Source organism: Myxine glutinosa, chromosome 13 (genome assembly GCF_964187855.1).
Source record: "Myxine glutinosa chromosome 13, kmMyxGlut1.1, whole genome shotgun sequence".
NCBI lineage: Eukaryota > Metazoa > Chordata > Myxini > Myxiniformes > Myxinidae > Myxine > Myxine glutinosa.
Window position 1 is genome coordinate 23,780,082 of NC_136273.1, and position 19,762 is coordinate 23,799,843.

The 19,762-nt window shown below is 44.6% G+C and overlaps 1 protein-coding gene across 3 annotated transcripts in view; it reads left to right on the forward strand.

Annotated features, from left to right (window-relative positions):
* LOC137438716 (uncharacterized) overlaps positions 1-19,762 on the forward strand; it is a 30,885-nt gene that overhangs the window by 52 nt on the left and 11,071 nt on the right. The window contains exons 1-5 of one of the 3 annotated variants that reach the window (XM_068133998.2): positions 1-317; positions 2,895-3,746; positions 5,323-5,526; positions 5,611-5,770; positions 8,739-11,413. The exon at positions 1-317 is cut by the window's left edge and continues 28 nt beyond it. In XM_068133998.2, coding sequence (XP_067990099.2) covers positions 183-317; positions 2,895-3,746; positions 5,323-5,526; positions 5,611-5,770; positions 8,739-8,743 — 1,356 coding nt within the window. In that variant the 5' untranslated portion in view covers positions 1-182 and the 3' untranslated portion in view covers positions 8,744-11,413. Of the gene's footprint in view, positions 318-2,894; positions 3,747-5,322; positions 5,527-5,610; positions 11,414-19,762 lie in introns of those variants that run through there. The other 2 variants (XM_068133997.2, XM_078767181.1) reach the window with 2 other exon arrangements.

The following is a 19,762-nucleotide window of genomic DNA, read 5'->3' on the forward strand; positions in this document are numbered from 1 at the left end:
GCAATGCCAATGAGGAGTTTTATACCGATTTGGTCGGGGAAATAACAGGGGCTAATATTGAGGAGGAGGAGGAGGAGGAAGTTTAAATACACAAAGAGACGTTTGGTGGAGGTTGGAAACGCACAGGGTCGGTGTGACTCAGGCGTGGTTGGCGAAACGAGTCGAGGAGGTGCGTCCATGATATGTTGCTGTTTTTTGGTCAAGCAGCCAAGGACCCCACGCACCGGGATCCCAATAGTACTCTGGTGGCGCCGAAGCTGCGGCTTGTGGACACGAAGGATGAACCATGCTGTGACCAGGCAGAGATAGGAAAGAAGGTACGTTGTGTATGCTTCATCTCGGTTATTTATCTAATGTCTTTCCTGCGATAAACAAAACTATTCTTTTCGTTATTATTACTGGCAGAGTACATGTCCTACGGGCAATTTTGTCCCAAGTGAGTGATTCGTACTTCTGACACGTTCCTTTATTTGGGCGGTGTATATTATAGGCAACAGATCGCTGCTTTGATCGCTCCCGAAAATAAAAAAATAAACCGGGTTACGTATATGAAGCAAAAACATGCATACTGCAGTACTGCTTCATGTATAACTATAACACATCGTGGTTATAGAGCTGGGATAGTTCCAATTGCACTGGCCCATAGGCTGACACTGGAGTGGAAGCCAAGCCTGAGGCCTATATGGGCTGTTGCCTTCACAAGGCCCATGACACTTATCAGCTTCAACTTTAGATATTTGATGATCATTTTTTAAGAGTCGTTTAGGTTGTCTTACACTGAACAGGAAACTTATAGGGAGGCGCCACTGTGAATAAGACACTTCCAAAGATGTCAGGTTTCCTAAAATCGTGGCCGTATAATTTATTTTTCAGTTTACAATTGTGGGTGGCATCAGGCCAGTAGTCCAACCAATGGGTATAGAGCATACATGCATATACATACATACCCCCTTTCCCTCCCCAGTACACTAATTGGTGTCCTACTGATCATATGTAGCAAGTCTGGATGCAATCGGGCCAGAACTGCAGGAGGAGTAGCGTGACAAATACCGGTCCGTGAATTATAGTAAGGACTAGTGGGCCCATTGGTCCATTGGACCAAATTTTCATTTTTGGTCCAATGGACCAATGGGCCCACTAGTTGTTGCATTTGAACTTCAATATCTCCTTTCCCGGGTACATTTCAGAAAACTTGTTGACTGTCCAGTGTGGGCTGACAGGATGGCCGAGACTCTAGAGATCCGCACACTCACCTATAAGCTGTCTAGCCTGGGTTTGAATTCCGATCCAGGTATAAACTGTCAGTTGGGTGTTTCACAGGCAGTGCGATTCATCAATGTGTGTTGCCGTCTCTCTGATGGACGTCACACTGAGCGTTCCATCTACTGGCATTTGTTGGTGGATGTTAAAGATCCAATGGTGTCCTTCACAAAGAATAGGCGAGTATTGCTGGCACCTTGGCCAAATTCCAAATTCCTGCCCCAACTAGGCAAATGTCAGGCCTAGCCAGGCCAGTTCGTGAAAAACTTGGGCCAAGCTTCCCCCGGCAGATTTCACAAGGTGGCATAATAGTGGTCGTTAAAGAGCAACAATGTTGACTGTCCAGTGGACGCCGAGACACGATATATGTGTGGCAGGTGCCCCGATTGGTTAGGATCCCTGCAGCATGTACCGGTGTAGCACAGTGGTGCGCGGTCACCATTCCATTTAAATGGTGCTATTTTACCATTTGTTTTACGATCAAAGATCACCATGTATCTTCCTCCCTTTCTCCTTGTAAATACCAATACAACACAACAGGCATTTTAAGGCCATTTTCCCTGCTAGAGCGGGGGTTAGTCTTGCGGTCTCCATGACAATCTTCTCCACTTTGCCCTATTTTCTGCATCTCTCCTTGTTAACCCCCTTGCCCACATTTCTTCTTCCACCATCTTTAGCCAAGTCTTTCTTGGTGTCCCCCGTCCTCTACTTCCTTCTACATTCATTTCCATCACTCTTCTCAACCAGTCACTTTCATCCTTCCTCAACACATGACCAAACCATCTCAACCTGTCCCTCTTCACAGCATCAATCACAGGCTCTATTCCCATCATCTTTAGCAATTCATCATTTGTCTTCCTCTCTCTCAACGATACTCCGCACATCCACCGAACCATTCGCATTTCCACCCTTTCCAGCCTTCGTTGCTGCTCTACGTTCGTTACCCATGTCTCGCTCCCATAAATCATAACACTTCTCACACATGCAGCATACACCTTTCCCTTCAGCTTCAACGACACTCCCCTCCTCGTCAGCACGCCACTCAGTTCCCGAAACTTCTTCCATGCACATCTCACTCTAGCAACCGTTGCCAAGTCTGATCCACCTTCTCCATTCAGCATGTCTCCGAGGTAGCAAAATGTTTTCACACCTTCCAGCTTCACGCTGTCTCCAAGACGCCGTCTTGTAAATCCCAATGCTGTTTCCAAATGGATATGCACACTGCAAATGATGATTAGTATCCATTGGGTTTTTTTTTTGTTTTTGTATACAAGATCGAGGCTCGTGAAAGAGCGAACATTAATCGCACAAAAAGTCAAACCGACACATAAAACACAAAATAAGGGGAGTGGTAGACAAGATGGGGCGAGAGGGGGAAGGACACAAACACAACATTTGAGAGCAGGGACATCGAGAGAACTGTGGAAAGGAGAGGGCTTAGGGGGAGGTGGGAGAGGTATAAACCATATGGACACTGCAAGGACTTCCAGGAAAGAAGTTGGAATTTCAAAAAAGTGGATCTGGAGTGATCTTTGATCGAAAATCAAAGTTTGATCTAAGTTTGATTTAAAACCTCGTTTTGTTTGACAGGTATTTCAGTTAATCCTGCATTGACATGTTCCATTTTCTCACAGGTGAAACTGAATGTCACCGCCACGCTCCAAGCCATGCACACCAGCGATCTGGCGTCTGTGATCGGTTCCATCGAGTCTGCTGTGCAACTTCCTGGCGGTGCTAGCTGGCTCTACCTGCAGCGCGTTGCCGACCACGCCCTGCGCGGGAGCCTCGCTGAACTGAAACGTCGTAAGGCCCGATCTGGGTCACGCTTGCAGTGCGCTCTCTGTTTGATCTGTGCGCTCGTGGCTCTGCGTGCTGTGCGCCGCCGTATCTGGGCTGAGAAGCATGTGCTGTTGAAACACCTACTTGATGTAGTGGTGGTCGGTCCAGTTGTTTCTGCTGCGCTGGCCACCGAGATTCTGCTCCTCCTGGTTCGAGCTGAACTTGGTTCAGTCCCAAAAGATTCACAAAATGACGACTCTGAAAATTTGTTTGCGGGTGTCAAAAATGAGAGTGGAGATGAAACGTCGGATGAGCAGCACAGGAATGAAGTAAGAAAACATGGCGGAGCAAATGTAAAAGGAAGTGGGGAAAATGGAACACTGCAGTCTGAGGAAGCAGAGGTGAATGGTTTAATAGGAGCTGAAAAGCAAGACAGGCGACGAGCAGACAAAGCGAAGGTTCAAAGAACGGCCAAAGGAGAGCATAAAAGCTCCAAAAGCAGATTAAAATTGAGTCAGAAAGAGAGGTCTTTGAACAGGCTTCACTGGTTACTCGATGCTGGCGTGCTGGTGAAGTTAAGAAGAGCAGTGGAAAAACCCGGGGATACGCAGCTGCACATCGCCATCATACAACTGCTTAAAGAATTCCGGAAAGTGACCAAGACCAAGACCAAGACCGAGAATGCAGGGCAGATGGCAATGGCACTTGTGCGTGCTTGTTCTTTATGTACACTTTCTCATGTGTTTCTCGTGAAGATAAAAAGTTAATTTTTAAAATGTTAACTGTACATTCCGTTATTGTGTGTGTGTGTGTGTGTGTGTGTGTGTGTGTGTGTGTGTGTGTGTGTGTGTGTGTGTGTGTGTGTGTGTGTGTGTGTGTGTGTGGTGTGGTGTGTGTGTGGTGTGGTGTGGTGTGGTGTGGTGTGTGTGTTATATGTATATATCGCAGATGTATTATACAGTCACATGAAAAAGTAAGTACACCCCATGTAAAGTTTTGACTTTTTCAACATATTTCAACATACAGCTATTTGATCTTCATTTCAACAATATTGATAGGTAAAGGTTAATATAATAGAACAAATATCATGAAACATTTACATTTTGTATCCCCTGGTGTTGGCTTAGCGGTTCGGGTGCCGGCTTGGGATCCTGGGTTCGAATCCCGGTCGATCGCTGAATTAACGCCAGGGGGGTTGACTCAGCCTATCATCCTTCCGAGGTCGGCAAATTGAGTACCAGCTTGCTGGGATGAATGATCCCGGTGTGTACCCCGATGTAGAATAGGTGCACCGTATCCCTGCGCATCGTAAGAGGCGACTAAGGGTTGGCGTCAGGAAGGGCATCCGGCCATAAAAACATTGCCTCAAACAGGGAACCATGATTGTCATGGGGCCCGCAAGGCTAACCCCCGCTCTAGCGGGGAAAATGGCCTTAAAACGATCATTCATTCATTTATTCATTTACATTTTGTATCCCACTGATAGGTCGGATCTGGATTCAGACCTGAACCAAAATCTAAACGGCTTGTTCTTGTCACTTACCCAAATCAACCACCAAGTTTTGTCATAATCCGTCCACAACTTTTTGAAATATCATGCTATATATTGTTTTTGGCCTTATCACTCAATGGTGAACAATCACAAATTCTCAGATGCAGATCCGAATCTTGACCCAAATCGAATCATTTCTTCCGTGTCACATACCCAACACCTTTACACCAAATATCATCTGAATCTGTCCACAACGTTTTGAGATATCCTGTTCACAAACAGACAGACAGGGGTGAAAACAGAACCTCCATCCACTTTTGGTGGTGGAGGAAATAATGGTTTTGGAGAACGGGAAGAAAAGATGTCATGTGGATGAAAAACTATGGTTTGCTGGCACTTCCTTGGATTCAAACTTTAAGAGGGCGATTTAAACCAATGCAGGAGGATGGGTCCACAGCGGGCAGAGAAAGGGAGACGTTGGAGCGGAGGTCTTTGGTTTATTATGTAAGGGGTGCAAGACCATATTGGAGAGGTTTGTTTGTAGAATACAAAGACACAACTGAACTGTCTCCGATGACAAAGTAGCATGTCTTGTATCAGCGGCTTTCAAAGTTCTACGAATGAGACACTCACAATAGTGCAAACCACAGCACGTATAACGAGGAGTCTGCTTGTATTTAATCAACATACTTTTGCATATTTCCTTCCTCATTTAAATGTGTTTTGCTTTTCAAACCCATAATTCTTAGCACAGTATCTTGTATCATTGTCTGCTCTTCCACTCATTTTAGGCAGCGATTGAAGCTTTGCTCAAGCGGCGGGCAGAACGGCTGGTGAAGCTCGACGTGACCGACCCGCAGTACCTGGAGGTCTACACGGATAACCGGACCACAAGTCGTGAGGCGTACGCTCTGCTGATTCCAGCAATGCAACCCTCGGCAACCGGGGCGACAATCCAGTTGCTCGATCTTCGCGAAGTGCCTCCTTTGCCGACGGTGAGTGCCGGTATACAAAGTGTTTTATTTGTTGCGGAACTGACATGGTAAACACCTGAACTCAAATCGGCATCTCCTTTGCAGCCTGTGATCTGGTGCAACAACGCCGGCTGCGGTGAGCGTCGGAGGAGCGGGTTGTGGCTCCGCCTGTGCTCCGCCTGCCGGCTGGCCTATTACTGCTGCCGGGCTTGCCAGCGTGAAGACTGGAAGCAAGGCCACAAGCAGCGATGCTTTGAACGTGAAGGTGCCCGCGCCTGCGCTGTCGTCCACAAAATTCCCGCCGAGCCCCCAGAGCCGGTCGAATACTTTTTCTGAAGAACCTTCAAATTGTTGTAGTTTGCTAAAGGCAAAAAAAACAAAAAAATTAATTTAAAAAAACGCTAAAGTAAAGATGAGTCTACGTTCCCCAATGTAATTAAACTGTCAAGAAAACAAAAAGATGATGGTAGTAAAAGCTGTCAGAAGTAGTTTTATTGGAAATAGTACATGGGCACGTTGGGAAATAGTACACGTTGGGAAACCAAAGTTTGTGAACCGTTTTGCTAGATTCTTGGCAACTAGGCTTAAATCACTCTAAATAGCATATAAAATAAAAAAATTGCTGTTGCCAAATTTTCACGACATCTTCATGGCGGCCATCTTGGATTTCAAGATGGCCACCATTTCGGACCTATTTTGCCTTATATCTCACTTATTAATCAAGGTATCAGCACAATAATAGTGTCCTTACCCACATTTTCGGGGTCAAGGAAGATAATGGTGATAATCAAATTTCAGCTGGATGGCCAACATCTTTATAATTTCAAGATGGCCGCCATTTTTAATCAAAGTATGAGCAAACATAGCCTAGTGTCTTAGTCTGAGACAATTGATGAAGACTAGTTGTGGTGGCTAGCAACCATCATAGACTTAAGCCTTTTCTGAAAGCAATGCTACAGTTTGTTAATCAGTTTGTTTCATCAAACAACTCCTATCAAAAATCCAAACGACGGGCTCTCTACTGATCAAACACAATGTCATTCCCAATAGGCTGGGCATCAGTGTTGCAGCATTTCTCCAAATCAGCATCACAGTTACACAATTCGGTACAGACTACATTCCTAGCTTTGCATGAACACCTGCGTGAACACAATTTGCTAGGACTCTTTGCAGCTCGTCCACAGCCACAGCGAACAAGTTGGAGAATTGAGGCTGGAGCAATTGCAACCTGCGTCAGGACTGGTCTCAATTCGCCTCCAACAGTTTTCCATCCCAAGGTGTTTGGGTCGATCACAGTTGGATTTAGAGTTAGATCTTGTGCCCACGTGTGTGCTTGCAAATGAGCACGCTGAACATGCTCTTTCCAGGCACCAGCAGTTGGTGTTAGTTTCTCGACTCCCTGATCAGCCTTCAGCTGGCGGAATAGGTGCCATCGTAGTTCAGCAGCACTTCTTATTGTGACACCTTTCGGACAGAAGAGGCGACAGAAATACTCTTCACATCCTTCTAGGACAGCATCAGATGGTTTATCACCCTCTCCAAGCTGAGCAATTGCTGACACTACTGTTTGACTACTTTCAGTGAATGCCTTGAAGCAAGTTGTTTTACTCTTGCCCTGAATGTGGCCAGTGGTGTCACAGCCGGTGAGAGCATGCCAATTAACAAGTGCTTTTGCCCTCTGAGCACCAAGCTGTTCATAGATTGGCCTTAGTAAGATTTTCCGACGGTTTTTTCCAGTGCCCATGATAACTGCAGCATCACTTCCTAGGTCATCACTTCGACATAGAGCAAGTAACAACACATCTGTGTCTGGGGAATAGATACTCACAATGAATCCTGTTTTCACAAGTTGCACTGCATGCAAAATCATGAGTGTGTCAGCTTCCTCCTGGCTACTGACCTCTTTAGCAATTTCACATTCAAAATTGCTCTGGACACTTCTCCTTGTCACCGTTACAATCTGCATGGAGGATCTACTGTTGATCAATCTATTTGCCAGGAAGAGTGTCAGTGAATCCTTTGTGATATTACTAGCAAGGAATGACTTGATGTCCTTGATTTTGGTTTGCTCATCAACAATATAGTTTTTCACTGCCTTGGTCTTGCCTCTACGACGTTCCCTTGTTCCTTCCTTCAATGATGCATCAATTGTGTAATTGTCAAACACAACCCGAAGCTGCTCATAAGCACGTCCTCTGCATTCGGCTAGCTGTACATACGCTGTGCCTAGCTCCTTGCAGTTCTGAAATTTCTTGACACTCATTAATTCTTGCAATAGCGCCATTCCATAAACAATTAAGCATGTCCTGGGTCTTTCTTGCACATTCTCAGGGTGTTCTGCAAGTTCTTCAGCATGGTCACTTGAGTTTGTGTCATCACTGGATTTCACAAGACCCTCCAGGAGTGATATGATCTTGCTCTTGTCGGTGGTGGGGTGGACCATTCCATTTGGCTGGAGAAGAGTTCTATTGGTATTGGACAGTTCATGTGCCCCTACCACTTCCTCTAGATCCACTGCTTCCCTCGATGACCTTGCAATGACTAGTAGTCGAGCAAACGGGGATGTCGTCACTTTCAGTGCCACTACCTCACTACCGTTTTCACCAACAGGTGAAATGTCTTCTGTCTGCAACATGTCTTCTTCTTGTCTGCAACATTCTGCAACATGTCTTCTTTGATATTTTTCTCCTTTATTGCAGCATCTATTGCTGTCCTTCTTGCCTTTTTGCCATGAATGACAGAAAGTTTTTGGCCTTGACCATCGGTAATATCACAACAAATGTTCTCACGGATCTTCTGTAACAGCCTGCCCCTGGTGATGCTGTGATTCTGAATACCATAGTCCCGCATCATGTTACTGTAGACCTCATCAGCCTCAGGTGTTGAGACAAACTGTCCATCATCGATGCAATCCTGTAATTCAGCGAAGAACTCAATTTCAGCTGATACAAATCTCTCTCTCTGTCCTAAGTCCCCATCACCACTTTGGTCACCTGCACAATTTTTGCGCTGTGGCATTTGCACGTAGCGACTCCAGTTGGAGGTCAAACAGCTCTTATGGTAGCTTATGTCCCTTGCAAGAAAATCTCCCTCAACGAGAAAGTCCGCAAGGTTGAGTTTCCAGACACTGTTGTCACTGTTTTCCACAATCTGTTTAACTGACCTACCAATATCTTTGCTTCTACACTCGCAGCGTATCTCTTCTGTCCCGGTCTTTTTGTCCTGTTTCACAGTCTGACAGAAAAAGCACATATTCCGGCAGAATGATGGTACTGTCGACCGTGTCTGCCTTTCTGCTGGTGCTGAACAGGAGGCTTCCTCTGGAATAGGAGTTGTTGATGGTCTTCCTCGTTTCTTACCTCCGGTCAGAACACGAGTGTCCATTTGACTTGTGGCTTGTTCATATCGTCCTTTATCACGTTCAATATGCTGTATATGTGCCATAATGCTTTTCTTGACATCAGATCACCAGCGGATAAGCCTTGCAGTCTTTGATTTATGGCCACATATGTCGGATTCCTGTATGTATCTCGTTTGGTGAGATTTTGCAAAAATGTCTCATATGTATCTGCCTGTGGTGTGCTTAAAGGCTCAAGCACTTTCCTTTTTATGTATTTCTTCCCTTGGCATAGCAAACAAAGACTGAAGTCAATGGGCTTCTTTTTAGCAGCAGGTTCCTCTGGCGTGGTCATGATGCCGGCAGTCGTTCTTCCTCCACAGTTATCCAAGAATGCAACTTCTCAAGGTCGTCTGCTGCACATCTGAAAAGAATAAAGATTGTTAAAAAGTCATCCAACACAGTTTCAGGAATAATATTTGACTAAAACTAGATGTATGGTAGCTTGATTCTTTAGATAATATTTGGGTGTGGATCTGGCAGAAGAACTCCCCTGTCCCCCCACCTCCTATCCACCCCCTCCCAATCCAATCCTAACCATTATCTAAAAATGTAAGTACCTGTGAGTAAAAGTAAATAGATTCAATACCAGGACATTTATATTTAAACCTGATATACATGAAAACCTTTTAAAGTATGGCTTTGACCTGGAGTTTGGGCAAAACTAGATTAAAAAATGGTGGCCATCTTGAAATTATAAAGATGTTGGCCATCCAGCTGAAATTTGATTATTACCATTGTCTTCCTTGACCCCGAAAATGTGGGTAAGGACACTATTCTTGTGCTGATACCTTGATTAATAAGTGAGATATAAGGCAAAATAGGTCCGAAATGGTGGCCATCTTGAAATCCAAGATGGCCGCCATGAAGATGTCGTGAAAATTTGGCAACAGCAATTTTTTTATTTTATATGCTATTTAGAGTGATTTAAGCCTAGTTGCCAAGAATCTAGCAAAACGGTCCACAAATATACATAAGCCCATGTACTAAAACTCCATATCCCCTCCCTCGCATCGTTTCAATGAAGGTGCTGCAGCGGTTGTGAACGACGTCTCAGGGTAGTTTGACGTAATCTGTTGAGTTACGTTGTAATATTTATTCCACCACTTTCTGTATGTACCACGTCGTTAGGTCACCAGGCCCGCAGTCATGCCGAAGTAGGTGCAAAGCAAATACGACTGGTCGGTGCATCGTAACGTCACCGCCGATTGGCTGTGTCTTGGCAACGAGCTCGACACTCCGTCGGCTGGGGGTGTGACGTTTTTCTTTGCCGGGTTGCTGAGCCGAGAGCCGGTTTAGGATTGCTCAGGTGCATCGTAAATGGGCCACGCGCGCCGATGCCACTCCGTCTACAGTTCGGTTAAAGGTCGGCAAATAAGTTATTGGCAATCTATTTCGGAAAGAAAAAGCAGTTACGGTCAAACTTTCCCTTTACTCATACACATAAACTCCTTAATATAGATTTATTCTTCACACACATCACTGTGGATGAAAGAAAATGGATTTTTCGATTAACTTACAGGACTCTTGTGTATAGATATTTTCATTGACCAGGTAAAGTGTAACCTTTTGTGCAGATATAATTTGGGTAGTTAAACGGAACAGGTAAATTTACCGCCGATAAAGGCAAACGTTTACATTCGAGGATGTGTTTGTGTCCGAGGGCATTGGAGGTACGACTGTTTATGGGTACATCCTCACGTAAAAATGGGCATTTAAAACGATTCTGTATTTATTTTGTGTAAACCCGGTTCCTTCTTCAATCGAATCCCTCTCTCATTAAGTATGGTCGACAATCTTCCCCAAATTGCAAACAGCCATATTTTGTACGAGCTCTACATGTGGACATGGCAGACGTCTAACCTCAAATCGCCATCTTAATTGGGCAGCTTCATTTGGACATTTTTGATGTGTGCGTTTATGTGTCGTTGTTCGTCACGTCCAAATGTGGGTGTCAGAAGGTGGAACGGAACCCACCATGGTGTGTGTGTGTGTGTGTGTGTGTGTGTGTGTGTGTGTGTGTGTGTGTGTGTGTGTGCGCGTGTGCGTGTGTGATGCGTGTACGTGCGTGCACACACACTTACATCGCATGTAGTTGGTCCCACACTGGGTTATATACTTATATATTACACGAGAGCGAGTTTGGTGAACTCATGATTTACGTGTTCTGGAGGGACAATACACACGTCACCCCATGCCACAACATAAGTTGTGGTTAATTATTGTAACAAAACCTTCCAGTCTTGAAGCTACCAGTGTGGAGAACGGAGACCACCAGGTATTACCCACAATGCCCTGCTGAATGCATTTGATGCTGCCTGCATTTTCGTGAAATTTACTTTTTATTTATTGGTATAAAGTTATTTTGCCGCCACTTTTGTTTGTATCACAGCACTGATGATTGAGATTGATAAATGTTTCCGTGACATTGTCCTTATGAAGATGCAAAGTTTTCTTGAAAAGCTCCTCTTCTGAATTTGTGTTCACAGTAAAGGCTTTTGTGAATGTTGAGACGAGAAATGATTAATGTGTATCGGTTCTGTGAATCCACTTCAAAGTTTGTGTAAAATTATTGATTCAACCTTTGGGCAATTTAAACCTGCCTGAACGAAGTCCAGTACCTTTATCTGTTATTTTAAATTGTCTGCCTTTCAGCAGCATGAGATCTGTTGTTTTCACCACAAAATGCCCGACGGTTCGATTCCAAATGGGGCATCGTGAATATTTTGAGAAATATTGAACAAACGCGCTCAAAAGATAAAACCTCAACAACAACAACAACAACAACATGCATTTTAAAGGCCATTTTCCCGACTAGAGCGAGGGTTAGCCTTGCGGTCCCCATGACGATCTTCTCCATTTTGCCCTATTTTCTGCATCTCTCCTTGTTAACCCCCTTGCCCGCATTTCTTCTTCCACCATCTTCAGCCAAGTCTTTCTCGGTCTTCCCCGTCCTCTACTTCCTTCAACATTCATTTCCATCACTCTTCTCAACCAGTCACTTTCATCCTTCCTCAACACATGACCAAACCATCTCAACCTGTTCCTCTTCACAGCATCAATCACAGGTTCTATTCCCATCATCTTTCGCAATTCATCATTTGTCTTCCTCTCTCTCAATGATACTCCGCACATCCGTCGAACCATTCACATTTCCACCCTTTCCAACCTTCGTTGCTGCTCTACGTTCATTACCCATGGCTCGCTCCCAAAAATCATAACACTTCTCGCACATGCAGCATACACCTTTCCCTTCAGCTTCAACGACACTCCCCTCATCATCAGCACGCCACTCAGTTCCCGAAACTTCTTCCATGCACATCTCACTCCAGCAACCGTTGCTGAGTCTGATCCACCTTCTCCATTCAGCACGTCTCCGAGGTAGCAAAATGTTTTCACACCTTCCAGCTTCAAGCCGTCTCCAAGTTCCAACTCAACATTTCCTCCATCTGCAGCTCCCTCTGTGCACACCTTACATTTGAATGTAGCTGCCACACTGGTTAATGACCCTCTCGGACCACTACATTTTTGATGAACCCACTCAGCGCACATTGTACATTGAATGGAGTTCACTCCAACACCCTTCCTACACACAGCACAGGGCCACTTCCCAGTTCTTTCCACCTCACCACATGCTTTACCACTTGCCATCACCTTCGTCTTTCCGATATTCACCTTCAGACCTTTTGTCTCCATACATTCCTTCCACGGCGTCAGCATCACAGCTGCGGTTTAAACATATTTAAATAATATTTAAACAAAACCATGAAAAACAATCTGGGAAAAGTCTCTAAGTGAGAACGTGGATTTGAGAAAGCAGGAGCAGAGGTGGAAGAAAAACGAGATATAGGGGGCGGGGCACAAATCGAGACAGAGGAGGCGAGCGAACAAGCACGTGTCCAGGAGGAGAGAAAGAATTAATATAGAATTTTTTTTGTTTGTTTATTTGTTTGTTCTGTTTTCAAAACGCTGGACAAAGGGTAAGATGTTCGTGAGAGGTAGGGGGGAGAAAAGAAAATCAAAGAAACAAGCAAATACTATGAAGGAAAGAACCCATATTCACAAAACACTGACGGGGGGGGAGGGAGCCTGGAGAGACCAGGCCGCACGAGGCGCGAACAAAAAAAACGACTAATTACACACAAATTTGCAACAACTACAAAACCAAATAGAAACACACAATAACACATACACAACAAAATACCCAGCGGAAATTTGACAAAGACACGAACGGGAAAACACTCAAACTTTGATGCCTTGGAGAGATCGAAGCAAGCCTCGTCGCTCGAGGGACCGGAAGTCGGAAGTCCCAACAAAACATAAAACCTCAGAAGAGAAAAACAATAAAAACTAGAAGGTTAACTTAATGGAGTGGGGGGGGGGGGGTCAAGTAGATATGGAAGGTTAACTTAATGGAGTGGGGGGGGGGGGGGGTCAGGTAGATATGGAAGGTTAACTGAATGGTGCTGTGGGGGTTAGGTAAATATGGAAGGTTAACTGGTGTGGTAGATATGGAAGGTTAACAATGGCAGTGTCTCGGACAGGTAGACGTAGCTTAATCTGACTGGTAATGACTATTTAGGTATGAAAGTGAGATGAGAACATTGTGGTGGGACCATCCTAAAGGAATGGAGATTTGTCAGATGTGATAAAAATATGAAGGGTGGGCCAGGGGGTTGTAAATCAATTTATTAGTTATCTTCTAGACCCGGGAGAGATACAGAGGATAGATGAAGGCAATCAAAGCCAAAGGTCACCTATTTATGGGGGAAAAGAAACAAACCTTGTACCTCAACCATCTTGTGACTATTGCTAATGGTACTCAAAGAGGAAGGAAACAAGACGAATAATTTAATAATGCAGAGACTGTTGGGGAATATAGAGATTACAGTAGATTGGACGATGTGGATAATGAACCTGGTGGTCTCCGTTCCACCTACTCAAACCCACCCATGTGTGGTGATAGCAGCCAAGGCTGTCAACGGGAGAGTCGAGGACGAGGCGATTTGAGCAGGACAGAGAGGATGGTCAAACATCGGAGACAAAACCCACCTGCTCAGGAGATGACTTGCAGACCTGCAACCCCGAACGAGTCCTTGAGGTTGATGTTGTATCGGAAGTGATACGTGCAGCCTCGAACAATCATACTTCCCGTGATGAGGAATTTCTCCCAATGAACCGAGGAAGGGCAGTGGAATGGGAAAAGTCTTCAAAGAAACCAGTCAGGTGAGAAAGGAGGTGGGGAAGGGAAAATTATTTGACAAACGAAACGTGTGTTAGAAATAAAGGAAAGAAAAACTAGAACGGGCACTCGGTAGAGCGCATACCTTCGCCGCAGCTACTTTTGTTGCCAAAATAAAAGACTACAAGATCTGTGTAGCAAAGCATTTTGGCATTAGTTTCATACAAATTGGACACAAATTGACCGCGCTGTGGTAAAAAGACGATTTTGACCTTTTCATGACCTTGACCTTGACCTTTGACCCGATCGATTCCAAAATCTAATCAAATGGTTCCCGGATAATAACCTATCATCCCACCAAATTTCATGCGAATCGGTTGAATACTTTTTGAGTTATGCGAATAACATACACACACACACACACACACACAGACATACAAATAAATACACAGCGATCAAAACATAACCTTCCGCTTTTGCGAAGGTAATGAATTATGGTACACACACCCCTTATACCGAGTCTGTGTGGCGGTACCAAGCAGGTGCAGGACAAAAACACCATCATGCCAAAGTCTGAAGAGACCCAACTACCTCAATTATAGACCAATAACCTGTCTGCCAACAACGTACAAACACCTGATTGGGATCATCACAGAAATGATATACCATTAACTAACACAAGAAGGAGGCCGAAAGGCAGAATGGAAGGGATAGAAAAGAGAATGCTACAAAACATTAGACCACCTCCTACTCGAAAACGAGGCCATACTCGAAAATTGCAATACAAGAACAAAATTATCCACAGCATGGATAGATTACAAAAAAAGCTTTGGATAGTGTCCCACATTCATAGATGATAAAATACATGCAAATGCACAAGCTCAACCCCTAAATAATCAAACTGATAGAGAAAGCAATGGAACTTTGGATTACCACATTGATATTACAGCATTTGGAAGGAAAGATCGAAATACCAGCAATGAAGACACGTATATGAATCTTCCAGGGAGACAGTCTTTTACCCTCCTGTTTAGCCTGGCCCTGGACACACTGAGAAACCTCATAAATGAGCAGGAACATGGATACACCTTGACATCAAATACGAGAACGTTGAAAGAGACAAAAAGGTGACGCATATACTTTACGTGGACGATTTAAAACTCTTTGGGGAAAACAATGAAAATTTGGCAGAACAACTGAAATTAGTGAGACAGTACTCCGACGATATTCAAATGGAATTTGGCCTGGATAAGTGTGCCAAGTGCACATTCATACAAGGGAGACCAATAAAAACGGACCACATCAAAATTGACACAAATACAACAATACAGGAGCTAGACAACGAAGCATCATACAAATACCGCGGAGTAGAAGAGGGCCACCAAATATGTCACAAACAAATGCGCAAAACAATTACCAAAAGAATACCTGCGTAGAACGAGGCTGATTCTGAAAGCATACCTATCTCCAAGGAACAAAATGAAAGCCATAAACCAGCTCACACTACTAGTATTCCAGTACAGCTGCAAAATAATAAACTGGACACAATCAGAAATAAATAAACTGGATATCAAAACAAGGAAATTCTCACCATCCACAATTTTTTTTATACAAAAACCAATGCATCTTGAGAATATACCAGCCTGAGGCACCTGAGCTAAATTTCAAGTGTCATCGCAAAGGGGATGAATACTTATGTGAATGTGATATTTCAGTTTTTTCTTTTTAATAAATTTGCAAAACTTTCTAAAATCCTGTTTTCACTTTGTCATTATGGGGTATCGAGTGTAGATTGATGAGGGAAAAAAATGAATTTAAACGATTTCAGCATAAGGCTGCAACATAACAAAATGTGAAAAAAGTGAAGGGGTCTGAATACTTTCTGAATGCACTGTACCTCACCAACGGCTCCCAACAGACTATCTTTCATTGGCATCCAACCACTTTCAAGCTCAACCACAATATCCTCTACCATACTCAGCCTCTATTTTAATGCCTCCCTTACTGTCCCCTCTTTCAACCTCCACACCTTCATTCTCGGTTGGTACTTCACCCGCCGAGCTCTCCTCGCACCTTTCACCCTTATGTCGCAGACAACCAAGTGGTGCTGTGAAACAGCCTCCTCCCCCGGGATCACCTTTGTGTCCCGGAGGTGCCCCCTATCTCGCCTACGCACCAGCAGGTAGTCAACGGTTGTCGTCGACCCACCTGACGTGTATGTAACAAGCTTATTATCCTCTTTCTGGAACTGAGTATTACAAATCAACAAATCAGCTCCATCAGCAAACTCCAAAATCCTTTCACCTTCTCCATTTCTCACACCATATCCGTAACCCCCATGAACTCCCTCAAAACCATCCATACTCCTTCCCACATGTCCATTTTGGTCTCCTCTGACCACAACATCCTTATCTTTCACGTTTTCCAGCAGCTTCTCTATCGCACACCAGAACCTGTCCTTTTCTTCATCGCTTCGACCAACCTGCGGAGCATATCCCGAGATGACGTTCACCAAGAGCTTTCCAATCATCATTTTCACCATCATCAACCTATCACTCACTCGAGTCACACTCACCACACTGTCTACAAACTCCTCAGAAAACAGGACACCAACACCATTCATGCCCTCTGGGCACCCTTGCCACACAAACTTGTATTTCTGTCCCTGCCTACCCTTCACCATTCTCACACCACTTCCCTTCCATCTCGTCTCTTGCACACAACATATGTCCACCCTTCTTCTGACCAATACTTCCACCACTTCTCCTGATCTCCCTGTCATTGTCCCGACATTCCATGTCCCAAACCTCAGAAACCGATCTCCACGTGGGGAATCAGACGTTTCGTCATCATAAATGGAGTGGTTTCCACCCTTGCTTCAACCGGGTTCCCTATGATGTCATATATTTAATCCATGATCGGGTTCCCAAACCATGTGACCAATGATGTCATATATTTAATATTTCAATACAAATGGGTCATAGATCATGGGCATGCAATTTCTGATTTTTAGGATAAGGAATTCGATGAAAATATAAATATTTTTGGCTGGTATACCACTTCACCTACAGTCACGTGAAAAAGTAAGTACACCCCATGTAAAGTTTTGACTTTTTCAACATATTTCAACATACAGCTATTTGATCTTCATTTCAACAATATTGATAGATAAAGGTGATATAATATAACAAATATCATGAAACATTTACATTTTGTAGTCCATTGTATAATTTAAATAAACATAAATGCAAATTTCGCATGTGGAAAAAGTAAGTACACCCCTACATTTATCACTACTTCAAATACCTAAAATTAGAATCAGGTGCCCAGGTCAGGTGCAAATGATAAGAACATCGTCAGAGAGGATCTTGGAGGAACCTGTCTTATTTAAACCTCACACATTTAGTTTGGTTTGCTCTTTGTTGTTGAACTTCTGCTTTCTCAACAATGGATGGAGGTCCTCAATGCCAAACAGGAAATTAGAGCAGTCTCCCTTGACATATCGCGTGCCTTCGATACGGTCTGGCACCCCGCTCTGCTCACCAAACTCTCCTCTTTTGGTATCCATGGAAATCTCCACGCATGGCTGGAGAGCTTCCTCTCTAGTCGTAGTCAACGTGTGACCCTGAATGGGTTTCTCTCATCTCCTCTTCCTGTTCAGGCTGGAGTTCCCCAAGGCATTGTTCTGGGCCCTGTGCTTTTTCTGGTCTTCATCAATGATCTCTCTGACTCTCTTGAAAATCCTCTCTATCTCTTTGCTGATGACTCTACTCTCTGTCGCTCCATTCTTCATCCCTCAGATCGGCAGTCTGCTGCCTCCTCACTCTCTGCAGACCTGGACAAAATCACAGACTGGGCAAACAAGTGGAACATGTCTTTCAATCCTGACAAATCTCACACTCTTACGATGTCTCTCCAAAAAGACCGACTGGACAACCCTCCCATCCACTTTCTGAATAATCCTCTCCAAGAAGTTCTGCCACTCAAGCTTTTGGGTCTCACTATCTGCCACGATCTTTCCTGGGAAAACCACATTTCAAATCTGGCCTCCAAAGCCAGTCGCCAACTGGGCATCCTCCATCGTGCGAAGTCCTTCCTTGGCACACCTGAGCTCCTCACCACATACAAGGCTTTCATCCGCAGCTCAATGGAATACTGCTCTCCCCTCTGGGCTGGTGCTCCTGCCTCACACCTAGCTCGTCTTCACGCTGTTGAAACCAAAGCATTCAGAATCATTGGAATCTCCCGCGATGAAGCTAACTCCAAGGGCCTCTCACTCACTCACCGCAGGCAGGTTGGTGGTCTTTCCATCTTCTACCGACTCCTCTCTGGCCTTGCCCCCCCAGCTCTCTCTGGGCTCTGTCCCGCAAATATGCCTACAGGTCGCACAAGATCTGCCTGCAACCCTCTTATGGTCAAACTGCCAAAATCAAGACTCTCTGCTCACCTTCACTCCTTCATTCCTCTTTTCTCCCACCTCTGGAACAAACTCCCTCACTCTCTTCAATCCCACTCCACCCTCCAGGTCTTTAAAACAGCTGTTCACCACCATCTCTTATCTTCCCCCATCCAAAACCTTGATCTTTTCTACCCCTGCTAATTTCACCCCAATTCCACTTTTTTGAAATACCAACTTCTGTCCTGGAAGTCCTTGGTGTCCTTGTGTTTTATACTTCTCCCTCCACCCCCCCCCCCCCCTTCCCACGCCTCCTCCCCCCAAGCCCTCTCCCTTCCACACATCTCCCTGCTCTCAAATGTTGTGTTTGTGTGCTTCCCCTTCTCTCCCCATCTTGTTTTCCGCTCCCTCTTTTTATATGTTTTGTTTGTCTGGTTGATTTGTTTGTGAAGTAAATGTTAGCTCTTTCACGAGCCTCGATTCAGTATACAAAAAAAAAAAAAAGTCTGCGGCGTCACCATGCCGAGATCAAAAGAGCTCTCTGAGGCCTTCAGAAAGAAGGTTGTAGATGCCTACGAGTCTGGGAAGGGATTTAAAAAGATCTCCAAACAATTTGAAATCAATCATTCGACTGTCCTGAAGATCATCTACAAGTGGAGAAGATTCCAAACAACTGCCAACTTGTTCAGGCCAGGCTGCCCCAGCAAGTGCAGCCCTAGAGCAGACCGCAAGATGCTGAAAAGTCAATAAGAACCACAGAATGTCATCACGGGACCTACAGGTAGCTCTTGCCACTGTTGATGTCAAAGTGCACGCGTCTACCATTAGAAAGAGGCTGCACAAATTTGATCGACATGGGAGGTGTGCCAGGAGGAAACCTTTGCTGTCCAGAAAGAACATCAGGGCAAGACTAAAGTTTGCCAATTAACACCTAGGCAAAGACCAGCACTTCTGGAACAATGTGCTCTGGACAGGTGAGTGAAAGGTCGAGCTATTTGGTCACAGTACCAGAAGGCATGTTTGACGAAAACCAGACAGCATTTGACCACAAGAACCTGATACCAACTGTAAAGCATGGTGGTAAAAATATTATGGTTTGGGGCAGCTTTGCTGCATCAGGGCCTGGGCAGCTCACCATCATGGAATCCACTATGAATTCTTCATTGTACCAGAGGGTGCTTGAGGATAATGTGAGGCCATCTGTCGGAACGTTGAAGCTCAACCAAAGGTGGACCTTGCAACATGACAATGACCCTAAACATACCAGTAAATCCACCAAGGA